General features: G+C 39.6%; 1 protein-coding gene across 1 annotated transcript in view; it reads left to right on the forward strand.

The window, feature by feature from the left end:
- Positions 1-14156, forward strand: part of LOC121873199 (RING finger protein 121-like) — a 63081-nt gene extending 48925 nt beyond the window's left edge. Inside the window, 1 exon segment of the mRNA XM_042376552.1 lies at positions 6149-14156. Within this exon segment, the coding sequence (XP_042232486.1) occupies positions 6149-6298 (150 nt within the window). The 3' untranslated portion in view covers positions 6299-14156.
- Positions 14157-24661: the final 10505 nt, after the last annotated feature.

Raw genomic sequence — 24661 nt, forward strand, 5'->3', positions numbered from 1 at the left:
ACATTGCAGCATAAATAGTAAATGTTTGCAGTACAGTGGACCCTCGGTTAACGAACACAATTCGTTCCAGAAGGTCGTTCGTTAACCGAATGCATTGTTTCAATTGGATATTGGGTAACTGGTTCCAGCTCACCGAAAAGTACATACAAAGTAAAAAAAAATGCAATAAAGTACACTTACATTGAGGTGTGTATGTAGAAGGCTCCTGGTTGATGATGATGATGATGGGAATTAGAAGTGGAGGAGAAGGGAGAAGAGAAGGAAGTGGGGATGGAGGAAAAATCACCTTTCAGGGAAACATGCTTCATGCAGTCATTTCACCAATAAAATTTTAAGTTCTCTAGGTGTAATTCAAAATTATTTTCTTTAAATCAACACTGCACTGCGCTATATATTATCGATATGTTAACTAAAGTTCAGAATGGCCAATAATTTCAATGAAAAATGCAAAAATATTCAAGACACCAACAAAATAGATGCTCTCTCCCTGGTTTCAAAACTCAACTGACGCCATGTGACCGACTCTTGCATCTGATGGGCGCACAACAAACTAGTTCCCTGTATTGCATATAAGAACATAAGAAAATAAGGAGTCTGCAATAGGCCGGTTGGCCTGTGCGTGGTAGCTCCTGTCGAGAGTTACTACCACTCTCTATCATCCATGAATCTATCCAGCCTCCCTTTGAAACTTTCCAGCGTTCCAGCACTTACTACAAAGTTGTGAAGCTTGTTCCACTCGTCCACCACCCTATTTGTAAACCAGTTCCTTCCTATCTCCCTCCTAAACCTAAACTTATCCAACTTGAATCCGTTGTTCCGAGTCCTATCCTGCTCGAATATTATAAGAACTTTATCTATATCACCTTTATTGATTCCTTTCACCCACTTGACTACTTCTATCATATCTCCCCGCACTCTTCATCTTTCTAGGGAATGCAAGTTTAGTTTCTTTAACCTATCCTGATATGGAAGGTTTCTAAGTCCCGGAATCATTTTCGTCATTCTTCGCTGCACCGACTCTAGTGAATTGATATCCATTCTATAATAAGGGCACCAGAACTGAACCGCATAATCGAGGTGTGGCCTGACTAGCGCAAGATATAGTTGCAATAAGACCTCTGCACTCTTATTACTTACACTTCTAGATATAAAACCCAATACTCTATTTGCCTTATTTTGAACATTAATGCACTGTTTTCTAGGCCGTAGGTCCGGGCTTACAAGTACCCCTAGGTCTCTTTCACAAGTCGACTTCTCTAGGTTGATGTTGTTAAGGCTGTATACCTTGACAGTATTTGTTCTTCAAACAGTATGTTAAATATATGTTAAAATGACTAATAATTTTAATATAAAACATGTAAAAATATTAAAGAGCACAACTTTATTTATATTTACTCCATTGGAAACGAATGTAAACATAGAACAGATTACTGAATTGGCAGAGTACCCCATCAGCTGATCAGCTGATGCTCACAACAAAATGTGATTTTCATAAGGATTTCGTTAATAAAATTTTTGTTCGTTAATCAAATTGAGGATTCTTATGGAAGGTAATTCGTTAACCGAACCGTTCGTTAACCGAGGGACCACTGTACTGTATAAGGACACATTATATTATTTATATTAGTAATAGTACTAATAAATATATAAGGACACTTTATATTATTTATATTAGTAATAGTACTAATAAATATATATGCTGGTATTTCTCATTTTGCACTATCTTTTTGTCTAAATATGAATGCTAGTGCACACACCCCTCTCCACCCCCACCCTGGAGCAGAAATACGCCGCGCCAACAGTCACTCGTTCAGTCTCATTGTGTTAACGCTCGATCTCCACGTACCTGCTTGGGTATGTTGTGTGAGAGCTGCTCGGCGTGACACTCATTAATTCATATTTATTATTGGATTTTATGTCTTTACTAAGTTTAAATAATAATAATAATAATTAACAGTTTATTGAAAGAGCTTGGCAGCCAGAAGGCTGAAAATATACAGTTACATATCTGGGGAATGGGTTTCGAATTACAAATAATATACAAATAACGTAAGTGATATAAATAAGATACATAATAACTAGATGGGGAAAAGCTCAAACTACAGGGCATTTCAACATAGTGACAGTGCAAGAAGTAGTATTTACTGGGAGTGAATACATTGGTTTATTACAAGTTATTGATAATTTTTACAATGGTTGGGACTGGGCTGTTCTTATAGCGATCAGTTCGTGCACGTATGGGCCGGATGCGGTTGTGGTGTCGAACAGCAATTCTCGGGCTAGGGATCTCAGGTGGTAGTAGGAGCCGGTGTCGAGGATGGTGTAGAAGCTTCTTACCAAATTTGCAGATGAGGTCATGGTGATGGTCAGTGAGAGTCGAAAGGGTCACTGTGTTGAGCGCTTCTTGATATGTGGAGTAGGAAGGGGAGAGAATGATCTTGCATGCCCTCTTTTGCACTTTTTCTAGGTGTTTACATTGTGTGGCATTTAGGGAGGAAGACCAGGTGGGGGAGGCATAGGTGAGCTTGGGAAGTATGGATGTTGAGTAAACACTGAGGAGCTCGTGTGCAGGAACTCCGAGGGACTTGAGTCGGCGGAGGAGGTGGAGACGAAAACTGGAGGATTTGACAACTTCACTGACGTGTGGTTTCCAATTTAGTTTGTTGTCTATGGTGACGCCGAGGAGCTTCGTGGAATCTGCAACCTGGAGTGTGTTCGGACCTAAAGTAATGGAAGGAGGTGGGACAATGTCGGAGGAGAGGTTGATGTGCATAACCATGGTCTTGGTATGGTTGATGGTGACTTGGTTGTTGGTGGCCCAGTTTTGGAGACTGTTCAATAAATCCTGAAGGGCGGTATAGTCGGGAGCAGAATTGTTGACGCTGATCCCAATGGTGGAGTCGTCGACATATTTCCAGCGAGCAGGGGTTTCTCTTAGGGCATCATTGATGAGCATAAGGAAGCAGAGTGGTCCCATCTTGGTGCCTTGGGGACGCCACAGGTGAGTGACTGAAAGGTGGAGACAGCCCCTCGGAAGCGTACAGCTTGGCGTCGGTCACTGAGGAAGTCTGTAAGCCATGGTATAAGACTTCTCCGAAGCCCGAGGTCAATGGCTTTGTTGATGATTATATTGTGGTCGACTAGGTCGAATGCTTTAGTGAAATCAATGAAGGCGACAGCTACAGACGTTTTTCGTTTCTCGAGATGGCGGTATATGTAATCGAGAAAGCTGACAAGACAGTGAGTGGTGGAGGAAGTTTTCATGTTGCCAAATTGCTGAGGGTCTACGACTCCTGCAATATCAGCATAAGCCCAGTCGAACACAAAACTTTCACAGATTAGGCTGGGTATTGGGGTGATTGCAATAGGTCGTAGCTGATTTAAGGATTGTGGGCTGGTTGACTTGGGCACTGGTGATACATAAGAGGTCTTCCAGTCAGCTGGGCATCTGGCTTGACTGAGAGAAGCATTGATGATGGAGCATAGGGGTTTAGCAAGCTCCAGGGAGAACTCCTTGAAGAGTTTCATTGGTAAGTCAATGGGGGTGGTAGAGCGTTTTAATTTTAGTTTGTCCAGGCGTTTTGCTACTTCAAATTCTTCTACTAAGTCAGTGGGAAGGGGGGCTGGTAGGTAAGCAGGGAGAGTGGTTGTGTCAAGCCGGGGGAGCGTCTGGCATATAGTTGCGAAATGGTTATTTGATTGCTCAGCTGCGTCAACATTAGTGAGATGGCTAAGGAAGGGGAGGGGGTGTGTCTTATTGTTTAGTCCACAGAGTTCTTTAAGCTTACCATACCATTGACTGATGTTGGTCTGCTTCAGGTGTTGTAATTTGGTTTACTGTGTATACGTGCGCACTCAAGGAAACATAGTCATTTATCTTTAGAATATGTACAAAAGATTCATTATTGTTTATTACTGAATATGCATTTGATTGAATTAATGTTTATATATGTGAAATGAACAATGCAATTCATTAATAATACGTAGAATATTAAAACACTCGAGAGGAGACAAGATGGCATTATTTTCGTGAGTGACGATGGTTCTACATAAGAAACTGAAGAAAATAAGACCCTGGTTGTAGCTGTAGTGAACTTAATTTAAAAAAAATTAATACCTGTATGTATGTTTTAAGTAATGCTATTTAATGTTAATAAATGGAACACTAGGAGTAGCTAACCACTAATGGTAAAAAAAATAAGGCGAGACAATTGGGAACGCCAACGTATGAACAGTAAGTACATACATGTGAAAACATAACGTCATTTCTCTACATATGAATATGAAAGCAACACTTATTTACTGTTCATATATGTTTTAAATAATATTTATGAATGTAAAACTGAAATTCTATTCACCAATGGTGGTAAAGTCTAAAACATAAAGACAGCCAATGAATATTGTGCGAGTTTTTACTCAGATGACGAAGTCATCAGGTTCAACTCTGGCTGAAGCTGTAGCTTTCCATAAAGCTGTTGCTGAAACTGTTACTGAACCTGAAGTTGATGTTGAAGCTGATTATGATGCTAAATTTGATGGTGTAGCTGAAGTTGATGGTTTAGGCCTTCGAATAATAAAGCTGTCGAAAGAACCTTGCACAGCTGCTTTCTTTTCTCAAAATACATCTTTATGTAGAGGTCATTTCCGTTTATTTAAGTTTAATGCTTTGTTCTGTTAATGGATCCACTTAAGAAAATATGTTCATTGCTTGCTCCATATAATATCCACAGACCTCTCATCTTTTTCATATCGTTTTAACACATCTAGTTTCTCGGCTAAGCTTAGACACTTCTATTAGCTTTTGAAACAACACTACCATCACTTGCTCTCTTGCTTATGTTGAATAGGGATGCAAAAATGCTGTAAGAAACCTGAGAAAGTTTTTTCCAGTTCCTGTTCCAGATGCGTGAAAACAAAAGGCCCTTCAAGCTCCGACTGTTGTTTACCATTCATTAGCAAGGCAGCTTCTTTGCGCAAGGCGCTCTTCATTCTTTTTACAGTAAATTTTTTTTTTATACTAATACATATCGGGATTTAGTTCTTATTTATATGAAAATGTAATTTTGTTTTATTTGTATTATATTTTTGTCGTAAATACGAATGAAATAAGGACGTAAATTGAATTGGGTCCTAAATTAAATAAGGTTTTAAATATGAAAAGTTGTTGGTCGAACCGTTGTTATCGGATGAATCGGCTACTTGTGCAATTAACCAGGCCGTTCACATATATTTATTATTTGGGCTCAAGTAACGATACCCAAACTGTAGTACCTTGTTTTATTATAAAAGGATTGTATATGTAATTCCTGAGTGTAGATCGTCCGTAAGTTCCACTGTATAGGAGTGAATGAGAAAGAGACGCCGTTTATGTATCATAAACGTTAGGTCACGTCCTTACGATATAACTTTCTGTGAGCGACTCACGAGTAGTGACCCATCGAGGGAGAACGGTATGGGTACGTCGTTCCCCCTCGAGGGAAGACGGAGCCATCCACTGCAGCTCTCAAATAACGTCTTCCTCTAGTCAAGGATATCAAACTACTGCTCGCTTCAGGTGGCCAGAGAGCCGGCTACTTATGCCTTTACTCAGCATAGTATGACGCAGCTTCCCGTGGGCACACCTTATCACGTGCATTGAACATGTCACCTCATAGCCAGTGGAAAGTTACAGGGTGGTGAATCTGAATATAATATCAGATGTATTGACCCATTTATATAATATGTGCTGTTGATGAGACGGGCCCATTACATGGAGGCTTTACTGTATAAGGATTTTTACTTATTATATTTTTTTTTTTTTTTTTGTGGAGGGGATGATTTAGAAATTAGGTCAATTTCATTTACTGTACTAATACTGTACTGTACTGTATAGCCTCATTTTTTAGGGAATCTTTTTAACATCATGATCTTTGCATAAAACATTGATAAACTATGAAAGGTAAGTGTACACTGAAACCTCCATCCAACAGACCTCAGTCATAAAGGATATACTGTAGTCTGTTATATAGATTTTTCACATCAAATGGACCTCAATCTTACAAACTGCCCTCTCCCATATACTGTACAGTAATCTTTTAGTTGGAGGTTTCTCTGCAATTTCCAGAATTTTTTTTTAGGCATTGGTATTCACAAATATCTCACTTAACAGGTGGATCTCAAAAGAATGTTCTGCAACCCCTGGGAGAAACCACACGTGTTTTATGGACAATTACTCGACTGGATCAGACTACTAGTGGCATGGCAGCCAGCAATTATTTTCCTGGTCCAAGGCATCAACAATTATCTTGGTCTCCAATAAGGATCACCAACTTAGATGTCTAGTCATGTTGATACATTTTCTTTCTTGTGTTTATAGAAACTAATAAGATCATTGATCAGAATCAATGTTACTTGTGTTATTTATTTGATTTCTTAGATAATTTAAAACATGATTTATCCTTGACAGAAGTATTATATTCAGGCTATAAAATCAGTTTATTTTCTCTCATTTATTGTACAGTAAAACTTTCATGAACATGACATGATAGGATAAGAGAGTGTACTCTCGAGCAGGTCAGTGCTTCTTGTATTTTGTTATAAGTTCAGTTATCCCAGCAAATAATACAGGATCCCCCACGTTATGGAAGAGATTTTTTTTTTTTCTGCAACATGAAATTCAATCACACAAAACCAGTTTTCCCATTGAAATCCTTTATATGACATGTGTACCTAAAGAATATTTTTTGACCAAAAGACATAATAAAAAGTTTAAAATGAAAGTCAACCTTCTTAAACAGACACATTAAAAGTAAAATTGAATATTTTTATCTTATATTATGCTAATACTGTATGACTCACCAGAAATGCATGGCAGCAAATACTAAGAGGGAAAATATGGAGAGAATCCATGCTAAAAACATGTGATGCTCTACTTATTGCCAACACAAGTAATATGTCACATCAACCTGAAATCACAAAGTGGTAAAACAATATGAACCTAAATAGTACTGTATATTAATAAAAAGTAAGTTTAGGAACCGAGAAAGTGTAAGGATTGTACATTTAACACAAAGGCATTCTGAAATCCGATTTTATTGGCCACTTAAGTTCCAAATTCCGTATGGGAGAATTTCTGTAACCCAACTACTGTACAGTATTTCAGTATTTGTAACACGGGGATGGCTATTAAGAGAGAGGATTCATTGCTTAATAAATCCCCGAGACAGATGCGTGTTTATTGAAATTATTCACTGCCAAGAAAAAGAAAAGGTAGATGATCAACAACAATGTATAGGTGATATATACTGGTATGTGATGAGTGATGATAATGGAAATTGTACATTATGCCTTTATTGGTCAATTATTTTTATTTGGGTTGGTATCGTTCTGTGGCCGAATTCAAAAACTTCCATCAAAAGAAGGGTTTTGCTCATCTGAGACTGGGGGAAGAAAAAATAGAATAGGTATACGTACTGTTGTTTCAGGTGGGACCTGAGGCAGTAATGGTGTGCCTCATTTTGTTTTAGATTTCCACAGTTTTACTATGAATGTGACCACATGATAATCCCTATGCTGGTTTAAGTAACACTTTACATGAAATAGTATTTGGTGTGAATGATTTACTAGTTAGCCAAGCCTGTGTGGAGTTATTTTATTTTTCCTTAAACAATTGATTTGTTTACCAAAACTAGATTAACGTACACCAAAAAGTAAGTTGTAAGACATTCAGTTGTTCAAATTAGTTATCAACTGAGCTAAGTTTGATTTATTCATGATTGCTTCACTACTGTTTTTGGCATTACATATTTAGGTGATTATATTTATTGAGATGCTAATTACTTTCCCACCTGCAGCAAATTTCTCGTCAAGCTTTGTAAAACAAGAATATTTAAATTTATTGGCATTCTAAAGAGAAGTTATGTTAAGTGAAGAAGAATGATGCTGCACACGACCTTTCAAAATTGTGATTGTTGTGACAAATCATGAATGTTATTTAGGGAAAACAGAAAAGTATGAAATTTATGAAATGAAAAACTTGTACAGTACTTAAACTCATCACATATTAATATTAGATTTTATGCCTTATTACTGTAGTATGTTGTTACAATCAATAACTAAGTCTACCAAAATGACCTCCTAATTGAATTGTTGGTCATTGTAAAATGTGTTCAGATTTCCTTTGGGTTTTATTGAAATTTAAATATGATCTAATGTTGACTTAAAAGAAGGTACTAGATATTATTTTACAAAGGAAGTGTCTTTCCCCATATCTGATTATGGACAATGTTTTTTCTCCTGCATATTTTCTTCATCTTACAAACATTAACAATCTATTCTGGGCCAACTAATATGAACCTTGAGAGACTTGTACTTTAGTCTAGTACGGTAGCCCAGACCCCCTCTATTTATTTTGGCCTTTTAAGAACTTATGGGGGTCAAATGTGAGACAGTATGGAGACTTATTTCATATGCTTGCAGTTGCTGGCTTTTTTTAAATTGTATATATTCTGTATGTATGCCTAGAACTGACTGCTTTTAGTTTTAAATTTTTTAATTTTTAAAAGAGTTGATACTGTACATTTGGACTCTTTTATTTTGTACAATATTTTCTTTGATCTGGGGGACCTATGCATATTGTAAGCTTTTGTGAATTTTCTGGTCCCCAAAACTTACTCTAGAATTCCCTCCGCTGTTCTTTGTTAAGAACATTTTTGTGGTCAGTGTTAATTAATATATTGTCATTTTGTTAACAAACTTGAACCAATTTAAGTCTGTGTCATCCACATGTTCATCCTAGAAACTTCTGAATAAAAAAGATCTGTTTGCAGTCTTCAGATATGACCTTTCATCACATCTTTCTTCTGAAGAGTCATGTAGAATGCCTTAAACTTATTTTCTCTTGCAGAGAAATAAGGCCAAACAAATCTCGATAATTTCATATTGTGTGTTTGTTCAATAAAGCTGTACATTTACTTTTTCTCTAGTTATTGAAATTTGTCTTCAGCTTTTAAGCCTATCATGAATATACTTTTCTCTGGGTTTTTCCCACCACTTGCATTAATTAAAAATTTTACCACTTGGTTCACATCACACAGAATTCTTACACCAAACCTGAGGTATTATTTTATTGGGTCACCAATTTATGTAGAGTACAAAAAACACCAAAGTTTGAACCTGTGAATTTGCACATCAGCAAATTATTCCACGTTATTGGTGTTTACCTCATGGATGTATCCACATTCAAATGACAGGCAGTGTACTGAATGCTGTACACTTCTTGGATTCCTTTGTATGTTACTTCTAGGTTTTTATCCATGGATTTGTCAGATCCACAGGCTCTTGTTAGACAGTATGGGATGAGATGTGATGCAGAACCCCAACACAATAGGAAGATCCATTTTCACATCTAACTTGATAGTACATTTCTGGGTTGTCTGTGTGTGTTATCATTGTGTGGAAAATGCCTGGAGACAGACTTTCAATGGACGGAAGATAGAGGTCATACATACAGTTGATAGTAGTAGTAGTCGATATGTTCCATAAATGTACAAGATACATTTTGTTTTGGCCTTCACCTTTCCATCCACCTCACCAGGGTCATGAAAAACAGTACTACAGTAAACCTTCTCAATAAGGGACAGGTCTTGCATGGATTAGTCTGGTACAGTGTTAGGAGGGTACACATTATACATGCATGACATCAATGAGTCAGTCTTATCACTCTTCATTTGCCACCCTCAGGTTCATGTTGCTTTTAGCCTTTTCAACATTAACATAACCCTGTAAATTGTCCCATTTATTTGTATCCTTTGATTATAACCTTCAAAGATTATAATGTTTTTTTACTTTTTTCTCCCTATTTTATTGAAAATGGAACTTGGTTAAAAGTTAATAGATCTGTTCATCTCTCTCAAAATACTGTACTGTACAGTATTTATCCACCAGTCCTTGTCTTGGCATTTGCCCATTGTTCCTCAATTCATATTTAGTTTTGTGAAACAGTGTAAACCAGGGCTTCAATATTGTTCGTAAAATTTCAGTACAGAAAATGTGATGCTCTTAATTCATGTGATCACTAATAATTCATTCAACCAGAACTTATGATGAAATTACCAGCCTTTCCTCCTTCATAGCTTGAATAAAGCAGCCCTTTTGTTATAAAGTACTGTGTTAGCTCTCAGTAAGTTGAATGGACCATAGACGGCAGGCATTGTAGGAAACAAAGTTGTTTTGATTAGAAAAGCCTGTAATACTCTAGTCAGAGTTCTCTGAAACTTGTTTTCCATCTTTCTAAAATATATTTATTTTTGTATGATTTCATAGGAATTTAGCATTGATATTACAGTACAGTAAAAAAAAAGGTATACAGGTGCTCCTCTACTTAAGAATGTCCAACTTACAGAGATACAAACATCATCACTGAGGGGGGTTACCTGCCAGAACAGGTGTTTAATGTGGATGAGACTGGATTATTTTGAAGAAAATCCCAGATAGAACAAACATTACCAAAGAGGAGAAAGTGAGCCATGTTTTAAGGCTGTACTAAAGGGTATAGCTCTACTAAATATCAATAAGCTTTTCATTTTTTACAATATGTTTGGTATCTACAAGAGTAAAGTTGGACTTACAAACAATTGGACTTGCAAACAAGCCTCAGGAACGTAACTCGTTTGTGAGTAGAGGAGCACCTGTATACAGTAGAGTTTAAAAGAAAAAAAATTTGGTATGAATATACAGAAGGTAGTTTTTCATCTGCTTATCATCCAGTAATAATTTTTTACCATTCAACAAAAGAGGGTAAAACATAGTCAGATGAAACCAGTTGCTTGATTACTCCCACACACAGTACAGTGTAACAAACTGAATCAAGACTCTCACATTGCTTGAATGCCTCATATTTTCTCCAATTGATTGTACAGAATCCTCCTATTCTATAACTGTCACATGCTTGTTGGAATATTATTTTGTAGATGGGTAACTTGTAAACATCTTCCAGATGCTTATGTTGTGCCCTATCTTTATGCTAATTTTTCCCCATTCTTCTTTTGTATCTTCATTTATGCCCATTTTAAAGTATTTCACTTTTTTCTCAACTCAATTTTGTGTTTATTATTTATTTCTTCCTTTTTGGTTTTACATATTCATCCCCCATGTTGCACCATCTCTGCTTGTACTTTTGTCTTGCACATTCTTCTAAGCTTATTACTATGCCCCACATTTATATGTCCTTGTGTATTGCACATTAATTTGTCCCTGTGTGTTGCACTGCCATGTAAAAGTTAATCTAGCACAAGCTCTCTCCTGCTGTATAGCAGGGTGGCTAGACTCGAACAGCAGACGTTTCCCTAGTATCCATCGTTTGTTCATTCTAGTTGCCCTTTGTGTTAGATAATATTCCTACTTGGTCCTGCATATTTCTCATTCTTCCATTTTGTTTTATATGTAAGAATTTATATTCATGTGTTCCTGTGTGTTCTACAATTATTTATTTTACTTGCTCTTCTATGTCATGATTTGCTTCATTATAATTTTGTCTAATTCTTCTGCACATCTCTTGGTGTTTTTTCAGTGGTACCCTGTGAAATTTGTTTCTGTGATGCTCCCCTCTTAATTTTATTCTGCAGTTTTTCAGTGGTAATCTTTGATTGCCTTTGTGAGTTGCAACCTTACCAAACCAGTGGTTCCCACCCTGTGGATTGATGTTAGGAAGGGCATCCAGTTGTAAAATTTGGCTTCAACATGCATGATGGCAACTGGGTCACCAGAGCTGTGCCCTTTCCCTTGTCTCCGCTGCATTTTCTGGGTTGGTTCTCTTGGTTTGTGGTGGTGAGCAAAATGAAGCGGGGAGTCCCATTGTGGTTTTACCCATCAGCTGCCATCAGGTAATTGTGTCATACCCACAGAAATGTGGAAAAATGGTTGGACATTATCAACACTTCTCTTTCTGTTGCAGATAATGTGTGACTCACTTTTAGCCAATTTTCAACCTTGTCTATTGTCTTGGTCCTATTTTTATTTTTATTTTTCTAATTTTTCACCATTAATTTTAGCATTTTTCATCATAGGCCAAAACCAACTCATTGTTTTACTTCACTGTTGCAATACTTTTAGATTTTATCACAAACTTTTTTGCTTTTTGCCATATTTTTCACGTTCAAGTATGAACTTTGCCATTTTGTTCAAGATGTTCCTGCTATGTATTTTTTGTTTTTAATAGAGAATCTCTATTTTACTGCGTTATACTTCTGGCTAGTGAGAATTTGCTTTCTGATGTTTCTTCAAGAATATTTTGCCTTTGATCGATGGATAGATTTTTCAGTTGACTGGCCATTGACTGCTTGGTTCATTTGGGCTTTAGCAGTCATGCTCCTAGTCTTGGCATTAGCATCTCATGTTTATTGAGGCAGCTGACATTAAACTGTATATAATGACAATGAACATGGTAAGTCCGGGTTGTCTTAAGTCGCATATGTCGTAAGTCGAGGAGAGACTGTATAATGAGAATTTTCATACTTTGTTTATGCCTTGCAAGACTAGGAATCAGATTTCTTGACCATTTAATGAAATTAAAGGTCATCTGCATGTTTGTAAAGATAATATTTAGTTTGTGATTTGTTAAGCCAGATGTGATATACCACTGTCATGTACACATCCTGTCATCATCTCCTGAAAGAATTTTATTAATTCAAGTGGTAGTTGTAAGTTACCTGTACTATAGGCAAATTTTTTTTGTTAGTCTAGTAAATACATTGCTTACTGTTGCTTGTTTTCTTTATAAATATTTAAAGATAAATTGTCTTCAGTATCATTCCTTGTTTATTTTCATAATGCTAAAAAGATTTTGAAATATTTGATACATAAAAATCACTATGGTAACTGTTTCTGTGATTTATATAAAAAAAAATGGATTTTTATAAGTGATGATGTGGTTCCTGTGATCTGAAGTGCAATTATTGGTCATAAGAATAAGACTGTACGGAGTAGTCTGTCTCTGTTGCAAATAACACCCAAGATAGAAAAGCTTGTTCAATTAATTGTCACGGGAACCTTATGAAAAATAAACAGTGAAAGACATTTATCAAGTTTCATTAGAGCTTATGAGCATTTAGTGCTAGGAAGCTTGATTACTGCCATACAAGGAAGAATAAGTTGGCCTTTTTCTGCTAGGTCTTGAATGAATCTATTGCATATTTTCAAACCACTCTACTGCTTCTAACTTTAATGCTGCTTCTGCTTCAGAATAAAGTAACACATTCACTCATACTCTTCTGCTTAGTTTTCCTCCTATTATTTTTTCTTTGACATCTTCCTGCTAACTTTTTTTCCTTCCTTTAATTACCATTTCTGATGTCTGAAAACTTACAATTAATTTATTCTTTGCATGTAAGTATGTATTTACCATCATATCTAGAATAATATGAACACTTCAGTGAAACTTCACACACACACTTCAGGTTAACAGTTTCCAACATTGATTAAGAATTGGTTCCAACTAGGAGCACAGAAGGTTAAAAACTAAGACATTACGAGCTTACATGAATGTAATAATGGTTTAAACATTCTGTATTGCAAATAGTTGGGAAAGGTTTCTCTTAGGTAGCAGCTAGACCAGTATACAGAAGTCTTCAGGATAGAGGGGTCAGTAACAGTCCTAAGGGTAGGAGGTCCTTTTTATATGCTACTCTAGAAATGGGAACACGTTAACAGTAACATAAAGATGCATTTGATTGTCTTCATGCATTTTATAATCTTTATATATATATTGCTCTTACAAAGGATATTTATAGAGCACAAGTCTGTACAGATTAGGCATGGACATAGATTACCATTCAATATGCAGGTAGAATATATTTTATATTGTCATTAATATTACTTCCTATTTTTCAATGAATAGTGGTGAAGCAGATCTCTTGTGGATGAGTTTTGTTCTTGGATTAAGTTTTAGCTCTTGGTTGGAATGTGCATGGGAGAAATTTTAATGATCTTTACCAGGTGCAACATTAGGAAATGTTTGTGCTTTACTTTACGAGTGATGATTAAGAAAAAATGGAAGGCAGTTATAGAAAGAGTTCATTACAGTACTTTGATGTTGTTGCAGAGATATTTGTTAACTAATATTTGTGTGGTATTGATTTTATAAATCAGAATCATTATTTTTTAATAAAGAAATATTGTTTTATTGTATCTTACTTGCACATACAGTACTTTCTCCGTTTTTTTTTTTTTTAGTGTTTTAAGTTGTCTGTTGTTATCTAATACACTGCATGTATGGCTTTGTGTGTGTGTGTGTGTACAGTTCATATGTATTTGCCTATTATTAATACAGACACGGCACTCGCCACCAATTCCAAGAGTGCTGATGTGCACCTGGGGCACCCCCAAGTCCACCCAACTGTATGAAGAGTACCCAACTTTATTGTTTTGGAAGTGAAAGCAGTTCAGTGCTCTGCTGGTCACGTACTGAATGCTTAGTATAGTATACATTGTATTGTATTTACACTGCACCTAACAGGCTATCAGACTTGCCCACAAACTACCTACCCAGACTTAAACTGAGAGAATAGTTTAAAATTCCCCAACACACTCTTGGGGAGTAACTTCAATATGAACTTGTAAGGTAACAAAAGTCTTGGGATAATAGTGACACTTATCACATTTCCTTTGACTTATTAGTGAATAAATCATGTCTTAGCGTAGCAGAAACTGGACCAATTTATACAGTATGCTTAAAGAGGGTGAGGAGATGGATATAGGCTTTATTTATAAATAACCATGTTAATAGGCTCTTAGCACCTCATTAAAATAGGCATTTATATACAATTTGGCACAATGTTTAAAAGTTAAGCTAACAAACTAAGACATATCACAGTAAATAAATTTCCTGACTTTAAAAATATGGCAGACAAAATAATTCATTGACCTTAGAGACATTAAAGTAGATAAGGTTAATGGCCTTGAATAAGCATGAGTCCATTACAGTAATGTTAGAATTACATGAAGTCAGATAAAGTTAATGGCTGTAGGCAGAAATTTGTTCACCCTAAACAAACATGCAAAATTTGGTAAAAGTTAATGACAACAAAATTTTCAAGTTGAATAAGATAACAATCAAGGTATGAGTTTAAGTAAAGTAAACCACAAAGTCCGACTGATCAGTGGTTACTGTCAATGGATCTTAAAAGCAATGATTTACAAACTACAAATGATATTGCAGCAAAAAAACTCCTAACTAATTTACATTATATTTTAGAGATCGATTTATCTAAGCACAAAATTCTTAAATTAACTTCAATGTTAGGTGAACACTTTTCAATAACCAAATGAATGCTTTCCTAACAACCATATAGCCTATTAGAAGAATGTTTTTCTAACAGCATTTTTCAATGTTAGATGATTGTTTTCTAATGATCCCATATAATATGAGAGGATCCTTAATGAATCTACACTGGTGAATAAATTATTTACTGATGACATTGTCCTTTTAACTACTGTGCCGTACTTATATTCCCAAAGACAGATGCTGCATTAACTATACGGATATATCATAACATCAAAGTACACAAATTTGGTTGTTGTTTTGTTCCATCAACACAGCTTTGGATGTCATAGCCTTACAATACATTTTTCTTTTTGGGGATTATCACACCCAGACACAGGTCACTGATCTGTATCACGGCCTGGGGGCGAAAATATAATAATAATAACGAAAATAATAATAACCATGAATGAACAAAAAAATAAAATAAAATAAAAAGTTAGAAAATTATATACAATATGTATGTTGTGTTGTCAATAGCAAGAGAAACTATTGAGAACCTGCAATTGTGTGTAAGTGAGGCAGAAAGTCAGATCAGCAACCTCGGACTTGGTCACAATTTTTGTGATGCTATATGGCAGCAGGGTCTACCATTAGACAATACATTATGCTTCCAATATCTTCCCAGGCTGTAGTACCTCCCTGTTTGATAGCTGCCTACTACCTGCATTAGTTGTCTTTTCGTAACCTCACAACACACAACTTCAGATGTTATAGCTCCACAACACACAACTTCAGATGTCTTAGTTTCACAACACAATTTTAATTGTCGTAGCTTCACAACACAACTTCAGATATCATAGCCTCACAACACACTACTTCAGATATCATAACCTCAACACACAACTTCAGATATCATACATAATACAGTCAGGTCGGGTTGTGTTGCGTCTCTGTAACAAAGCGTGTTTGGCACTCGGGCCTTTGTTGTTGAGCGGTGGAAATTGGGCAGTGACTACATAAGATCATCTTGGTGATGTGAAAGTGTAAATCGATGAAGGATTTTTAATGCTAGACGCGATTGTATATTTGAAAACTCAATCTCCACCGATTTGGAGGTACAGCCCAGGTCAAGAGGCCTACAACCACAAAATTATTGCCATATGACAAAACTTTTATTTATTTATTTTTTTATTAATGAGTTGTGGTCACGGTTGTGATAAACCACCCAAAGGCCAACCAGGGTGTGTAGTACTGTGCCTTTAGTTAAATCAGTTCATAGTGTCATCAGTGACCGCAAAGAGGTTGTAAATAATAAGTGAAGACATAAAGAACGTAAGAATGGAGGAAACTGCAGCGGGCCTATTGGCCCATACTGGGCAGTCCCGTTTACACCCAACCCCTATTGCTCATATAAGCATCCAACCTATGTTTGAAGATATCCAGCGTATTTGAGTTAATGATGATATTAGGTAACTTGTTCCTTTCATCCACTACTCTGTTTCCAAACCAGTATTTACTTATTTTGCGCCTAAATCTAAATTTGTCTAATTTAAAACCATTGTTACGAGTTCGCTCCTGGTTGGATAGTTTGAGTACCTTTGTAATGTCCCCTTTGTTTAGCCCCTCGCTCTACGTCTCTCGAGGGAGTGCAAATTAAGATGCTTTAACCTGTCTCTATACTCAAGGTTCCTAATGCCCGGGATTAGTCTTGTCATTCTCCTCTGAATTCTTTCCAAGGATTCTATATCCATTCTGTAATATGGTGACCAGAATTGAACTGCGTAATCCAAGTGAGGTCGCACAAGCGCAAGATATAGTCTCAAGATGACCTCACTAGTCTTGTGCCGGTTTACCTCTTTATATACTATTTCATATATGCATTCTTATAATCTTATATACTTATATTCTTGCTCATATCTATCTTTTATATTAATCTTTTCTGGTGTACATGCTATAATAATTTTATATTCTATGTCTTTCGTTCTATAAGTATATATCCTGTATTTCTTTGCTTATATTTTCTAAGTCAATATTCTTATATTTCTTTGCTTATATTTTCTAAGTCAATATTCTTTTCTTTACTTCATTTCTTTTTTTCATATATATCATTGTATTTCCTGAATTTCATGTCCTTACTTTCTCTCAATTATATTCTGTCCTAGTTATATTCTAAACCATGGATTAGTCTGGGAAACCATGTCATTATTATTATAACACTTATTATTTACAACGGTAGCCTGCCACCACCCAAACTTTTATTAGAATATAACATATCTTAGTAAACTTTTAGGTAGCGTGCTAGCGAGCTTCTAGGCACATGAGTTACGATAGTTATTTTCTGAGAACCAATGGGTAGAAGGAATAGAGCGATGATACTCGTGGTTTACTAATTTAATATTTATTAACATAAGGTGTGAATAAGATGTTAATTAAGTTCACTCAGACAAGACTGGTCCACTTAAGTCTTACTTTACCATTCATAAAATATATCTTCAATTACTTATTACATCATTAAACAACTGTTGTATTATTTCTTTGACAAAGAAGATGGTTATTTTACACGTTCAGATAGGACCAGACCTTCAGGTCTTATTTTTACAAGTATCAAATTAAATCTTCAATTCTTGGTTACAACATTGAACAAGCATTATATTATTTCATTATCAATACAGATGGTTATATGACACACTTGGCAATATCCTGAATTAATTTAAAACATCATGTTCTTTCGGAATGAACAACATGGTACTTATCCTTCAGTTCATGTACTCAACTCACATAACATATTTACTGGTACAATCAATATTTATGGGTTCACTACTCAACATGGGATAACAATATTTCTGCTAATGATCACCAATCATATACAACAATAATACTTTGGCCCATATGACTGTAGGGAGTGCCCCAGGGTGTAACACTGGTTCACCAAGTGAAGAGCGATGTTAGGGTCGGTTGTGTAGTCCGACAAACGGCGAAAGGAGTTCGGGCCTAGTTCCCAGGGTGCGGAGTCGCTCAGTTTAATCCTGCCAAATTAAGGACATCTTCCAATACAGCCAGCTGGTATGCAGCTACCGATCCCTGGTAGCTGCTGGGTTTACAGTAAGACCTGAGGGTCCAGTCTTGTCTGAGTGAAATTAAGTAACATCTTATTCACTCGCTGTGTTAATAAATATTAAATCAATAATTTACGAGTATCACCACTCTATTCCTTCTAAACATTGGTTCCCAGAAAATAATACTTACTCACATGCCTATAAACACTCAACCACACTACCCAAAAGCTTTCGGTGAGAAATGTTATATTCTAATAAAAGTCTGGGTGGTGGCAGGCTACCGTTGTAAGTATAATATACTGTAGGGGTATCGAGATATTAATGTTGTCTAGCACTCAGGATGGAAGGAAACTCTAATGTGGTTTTCTTATATAATATAAGTTATATGATAGACAGTCTGGTGCTGGAGGTGCCGTGTGGTGAGGAGCTGCTCAGTAGAGACGTTCGGTGAGTAGCGTGTTGAAGGAGGTAGATGTGCAGGAGCTTCGTTAGAGAAGATGTTGCCTGTTGCTGGCCTCCTGGTTGCTAGGATACGGCAGCGCGTCGGAATGTGATACGCAGTTGTAGGGGAGACGTCCACTACAATACTCCCCCTCCCCTCCCGGCGCGGCGGGAGGCTGGATGTTGTCCGGGTTGTGTCCCACACATAACACATACCGGGCAGGTGTATGTACGACTCGACCGCTACGTGTAACAACTCCATCCAGTGACACAAAACCTGTGGGAGAATTAGGAGGAGAAAGAGGGTTTGGGATTAGAGGAGGTTGTACAAGCAATGGTTGTTGTGCTCCTGCTGCTGCAGGGGCTGCATCAGGAGGAGGGTCCATGGCAGGAGCAGGTTCTATGATAGAAGGGAGGTCTATTACAGGTTCAGGTTCTATGACAGGAGGAGGGTCTATGACAGGAGCAGGTTCTATGATAGAAGGGAGGTTTATTACAGGTTCAGGTTCTATGACAGGAGCAGGTTGTACATGAGGGTGAAAAGAGGGTGCCCAGAAATGTCGTGGGCGTGGTGTTGCTGCCGGTGGTAACTGCGGGTAGACTGGTGCAGGCGTAGTTTGTTGATGGTGCTGCTGGGCTGGGGGCCCGACGGGTAAGGCGGCCGGTTTGACTCGGTCTATGCTGACGGTGTCATTTCTGCCATTCCGGATAATTGTCAGGAACTTTGCTGAACGGGTAACCACCTGGAAGGGTCCATCGTAGGGGCGTTGTAATGGGTTGCGGTGAGCATCATGCCTGACGAAAACATACTCGGCTGTGAGTAGTGCAGGAGGGTTGTGTTCAGGGCGCCGAGTAGGCTGGCATGGAGCAGTAGCTCTGAATGCAGAAACTGCTTGTCGTAGCTTTTGGAGTAAGTCGTGACGAACGGCTGGAGTGGTTTGGTTGGGATCAGGAGGGAGTGAGAAATCCCCGGGTAGCCGAAGGGGCTCGCCTAGTGTCAGATCTGCTGGGCTACAGTCCATATCCTCCTTGTGTGACGCACGGATGCCGAGGAGCACTAAGGGAAGCGCATCAGTCCAGCTGTAAGGGTCGTGCTGTGCCTTGAGTGCGTCCTTCAGCTGCCGGTGAAAACGTTCTACCATGCCGTTGGCTTGAGGGTGGTATGCTGTAGTGCGTTGTCTAGACGTGCCGAGGAACTGTAGGAGGTGCTGCCAGAGTTGTGACTCAAACTGTACTCCTCGGTCAGTGATTACGGTTGCGGGGGGGCCAAAACGGGAAACCCAACCGGACATGAAGGCGCGGACAGTAGTCTCTGCTGTAGCGTTGGGCATGGGAATTGCTTCTGTCCACCTGGTGAAACGGTCGATGCAGGTGAAGATGTAGGTGCTACCGTAGGATGATGGTAGAGGTCCCACGATGTCGAGGTGTACTACTTGAAAACGTCCTTTGGGAATAGGAAAGGCTTGTAAGGGGGCCCGTATGTGACGATGTATTTTGGAGGACTGGCAGGCCAGGCACTGGGCAGCCCATTTCTTAGTATCAGACTTGATGCCGGGCCAGACGACACGTTGCGTGAGGAGGCGCTGGGAGGCCTGCACACCCGGGTGGCTGAGACCATGGATGCGGTCGAAAACAGCGCGGCGGTGGACGTGACGCACGAACGGTCTAGGCTGTCCACAGGATACGTCGCACCACAATTTTATCTTTGTGCCAGGAACAGGGAGTTCTTGGAGTATGAGGCCTGAGGGGGATGTCTTGTATGCTGCCAGGTCTTTGTCTTTCTCTTGAGCCGCGGCTAGCTGCCCATAATCAATGGGTGGAGATGAGGGAAGAATGGTGGATATACAACGAGAGAGGGCGTCGGCGATCTCGTTGTGGCTGCCTTTAATGTGTTGGACGTCGCTGGAGAACTCCGAGATGTAAGCCAAGTGGCGCAGGACACGAGGTGTATGTGACTGGGAAGCTGAAGCGAAGGCGTGGACGAGGGGCTTGTGATCAGTGAAGATGGTGAACTGACGGGCCTCGAGGAAGTGTTGGAAATGTCTGACAGCCAAGTATATGGCCAGGAGTTCTCGATCAAAAGCACTGTACTTGAGGTGTGGTGGTTGAAGTCGTTGTGAGAAGAAAGCAACGGGCATGAAAATTCCGTTGATCTCCTGCTGTAAGACGGCGCCCACTGCAGTAGAAGAAGCGTCTGTTGTGAGAGTGGTCCGGGCGTTAGGCGCGGGGTGGGCCAGGAGGGTGAGGCGTGTGATGTGCTGTTTGATAGTGGTGAATGCCGTAGTAGCCTCTTGAGTCCACATGAGAGACTTGTGAGACTTCTTTGGGCGTCCCTTGAGAAGGTCGTGAAGGGGGGCTAGGACGGTGGCAGCTTTGTCAATGAAGCGGTGGTAGTAGTTGACTAAACCCAGGAATTCTCGGAGTTTCTTCGCCGTTTCAGGTTTGGGGAACTCCCTAATCGCGGTTATCTTCTGTGGTAGGGGTTGTATGCCACTGGGCGAGACTCTGTGACCGAGGAAATCGATGGCCGAGGTTCCAAAGACGCACTTAGCAGGATGAACTTTCATGTTGTTGTTCTGCAGGCGTTGGAGAAGGAGTTGTAGGTGGTGGCGGTGCTCGGCAGGCGTCGAAGATGCGACGAGGATGTCGTCAATGTAGACGGTGACAAAATCGAGGTCGCGAAGCATATGGTCCATGAACCTCTGGAAAGTCTGTGCTGCATTGCGTAAGCCAAAACTCATGAAAGTGTACTCGAAGAGTCCGAACGGAGTGGTGATGGCTGTCTTCTGGGTATCTGCCGGTGCTACTGGGATCTGGTGGAAGGCACGCTCCAAGTCGATCTTCGAGAAGATAGTCTTGCCATGAAGTTTGTGGTGAAAGTCCTGGACATGCGGAATAGGGTACCTGTCAGGTTTGGTGACGAGATTCAGGGCTCTGTAGTCGCCACACACCCTCCACTCGCCAGGTGTTCGCTTAGGAACCATGTGAAGAGGCGATGCCCAGGGACTCCTTGAAGGGCGAATGATGCCGTCTTGCAGTAGTTTGTTGAATTCTACTTTGGCTGTGTACAGGAGCTCAGGGCGCAGGCGGCGAGGGCGTGAAAAGACTGGTGGTCCTTTGGTTTCGATGTGGTGGAAAATTCCCGATGTAGGTGGTGGGGGTAGGGAGACTCGGGGTGAGAAAAGCTCCTTGAATTCGTGGAGCAGGGAGGAGAACTCGTTGGAAGGCGCAAGACAGGTGATAGTGTCCGTGTGTCTGGCACGAGAACCCTGGATCTTGCATGCTGTAGGCTCATGGATGAGGCATAGATGACTTGGTTTGACGCCGAGCTTGTAGAAGGTGAGGAAGTCGAAACCAAGGATGGGTTGAGACATGTCTGCTATCACGAATAACCAACGCAGAGTCTTGGGCAGACCGAGGTCTAAGGCGAGGGTGCGTACGCCGTAGGAGGCGATGGAGGTACCGTTGGCAGCGAACAGGTCATACGAGGGTTGCTTTGACTTGTCTCGTAGTGAGGGAGGGATGAGGCTGACCGATGAACCGGTGTCGATGAGGAACTTCTTGCCGGAGGTGCGGTCGGTGACGCACAGTAATGAGACGCCTGGAGGGATGGAGGCTGAGGCGTCTACCAGCCTCTGGTGTTGCCGTTTCCCGAATAGGTGCAATAGGGCTCACAGTTTCGAGCATTGCGGCCGAAAGTCTGGTGATACCAGCAGAGGGTAAATTTGTTGTGCTGGGGGTTGGCTGCTGTGTGTCGGAACTTGTAGGGCGTAGTGTGTGAGTCAGGAACCGGCGCAGCAGCGGGTATGGAGGAGCAGAACTGCTCAATGGTGTCCATCCTGCGGTTCAAAATTTGCAACAGGTCCTTGATGTCTTGTGAGGTATTGCTCGGCTGAGGGGTGTTGACCCGGCTTACAAGTTCGATAGTAGGTACTGGTGTGACCGTGGCGGCAAGGGGTGCAGCAGCGCACTCGTTAAAAATTCTATCTGCCGCGGTTGCATATAGTTCCGGTGTCGTAGAGTAATCTACTGCGGACAGGATGTTGCATACTTCTGTGGGTAGCTTTTGTGCATGAAGCTGGCGCAGGATAGAGTCGGGGAGTCTGTCTGTGTGACGGGAGTTCAGCCGACACATCTCCTCCCAGAGACGTCCCGGGGTTGAGTTCCCGAGGGAGGTAGAGGATAGATCTTGCAGGAGATTGGGGCTGGTCTGTTGATAACACTTCTTCAAGGCAGCCCGCAGGGTAGCGAATTTGTTGTCATCTGGAGGGTTGGAAATGGTTTGTGAGACCCGCGTGGCCACTTCCGTGGGCAAGGCACAGAGCAGGGCGCAATACTTTTGCTCGTCGGTCGCTCGTGAGCCGGCGAGGGCTGCTTCCACATGGTCTAGCCAGTCCTCGACGTTGTGGTTGAAAGTCGGCAGAGAGATCCGTCCGTCCTCCATCCTGTGTGAGTGCTTATCTCCGGGAGTCACCATTGTAGGAGTATCGAGATATTAATGTTGTCTAGCACTCAGGATGGAAGGAAACTCTAATGTGGTTTTCTTATATAATATAAGTTATATGATAGACAGTCTGGTGCTGGAGGTGCCGTGTGGTGAGGAGCTGCTCAGTAGAGACGTTCGGTGAGTAGCGTGTTGAAGGAGGTAGATGTGCAGGAGCTTCGTTAGAGAAGATGTTGCCTGTTGGTGGCCTCCTGGTTGAATGAATGCTGACAGCGTGGAGCTTGCTGGAGGAGGTGTTGCTTGTTCAGGAAGATGGGCAGAATGAATCTCGATACGATACGAAGTCTTTAGTGAAGAGGTGAAAGAAGATTATTAGGAGTTGAAGGAAAAGTGGTGAAACTGAAATACAGTAGGAGTAGAAAGAATCTGGGCTCAACCAGATCGCTTCATCTTTCTTATTGGTGTTTTGTCTTTGTTCTGCTCCCTTGGGTCGTCAGACCTTTGTATTAATATTGGTTTATTTATATAATGCTGCTTATTATTATTATTTTTATTATTGTTGGAGTTAGTGAGCCCGCCCAGGTCCTTGTGTAACTGGGAGGGTAGTCACATTTTTTTTTTTGAGGTGTTAGTTAAGTGTTAGTTGTGTTAGTCTAAGGGTACACTGTATGGAGAGGCCTGCCAGGTTCTTAGTGGAGCTGGTTGGTCACTCTCATCTTTATTCCTCTAGTAATGTTTTATGTAGAAATGTGTATATTGAGGCAGGAGGTGGTTCAATTACTTCTTCCTGGCTGATATAGCTGGGAGGGTAATCACATTATTATTATTAATATTATTAATATTTATTTATTTTTTATTTATTTTTTTTTTTGAGTTAGTGAGCCCGCCCAGGTCCTTGTGTAGCTGGGAGGGTAGTCACATTTTTTTTTTTTTTTATTTTTTTTTTACTAAGATGTTAGCAGCCGCCAGTCCTCTATGAATCATGTTGGGAAAACCCAGAAAGTCGCCGGTGAATAGTTTCGTTGCTAGGCTACCGTACCATCTGGCGTCAGCTCTCGCTTGGTTGCTAGGATACGGCAGCGCGTCGGAATGCGATACGCAGTTGTAGGGGAGACGTCCACTACAATACTAAGAAAGACATGGTTCCCCAGACTAACGCATGTATGAGAATATAAGTAAAAACAGAGTATACTTCAGCAAGGTAAGGACATATAAATTCAGAAAATATAATATATGTACCTTATATGAAAAGAAATGAAAGACTTGGAAACTATAAGCAGAGAAATATCAGAATTATTTATATATGAATATAAGCAAGAATATAAGGTATATATAGATAAAGAATTGAAGAATAATAACAGAAAAAAATATCTGGATGATAAAATATGAAGTAAAGAAAAACGTCCCATTACAAATAGTGGCAGCTAAGGTGGGATATAAAATGAAAGAACTCGGCCCATTACAGTAGCACATATGCAGTCA

Source organism: Homarus americanus, unplaced genomic scaffold (assembly GCF_018991925.1).
Source record: "Homarus americanus isolate GMGI-L3 unplaced genomic scaffold, GMGI_Hamer_2.0 scaffold32929, whole genome shotgun sequence".
NCBI classification, from domain to species: domain Eukaryota; kingdom Metazoa; phylum Arthropoda; class Malacostraca; order Decapoda; family Nephropidae; genus Homarus; species Homarus americanus.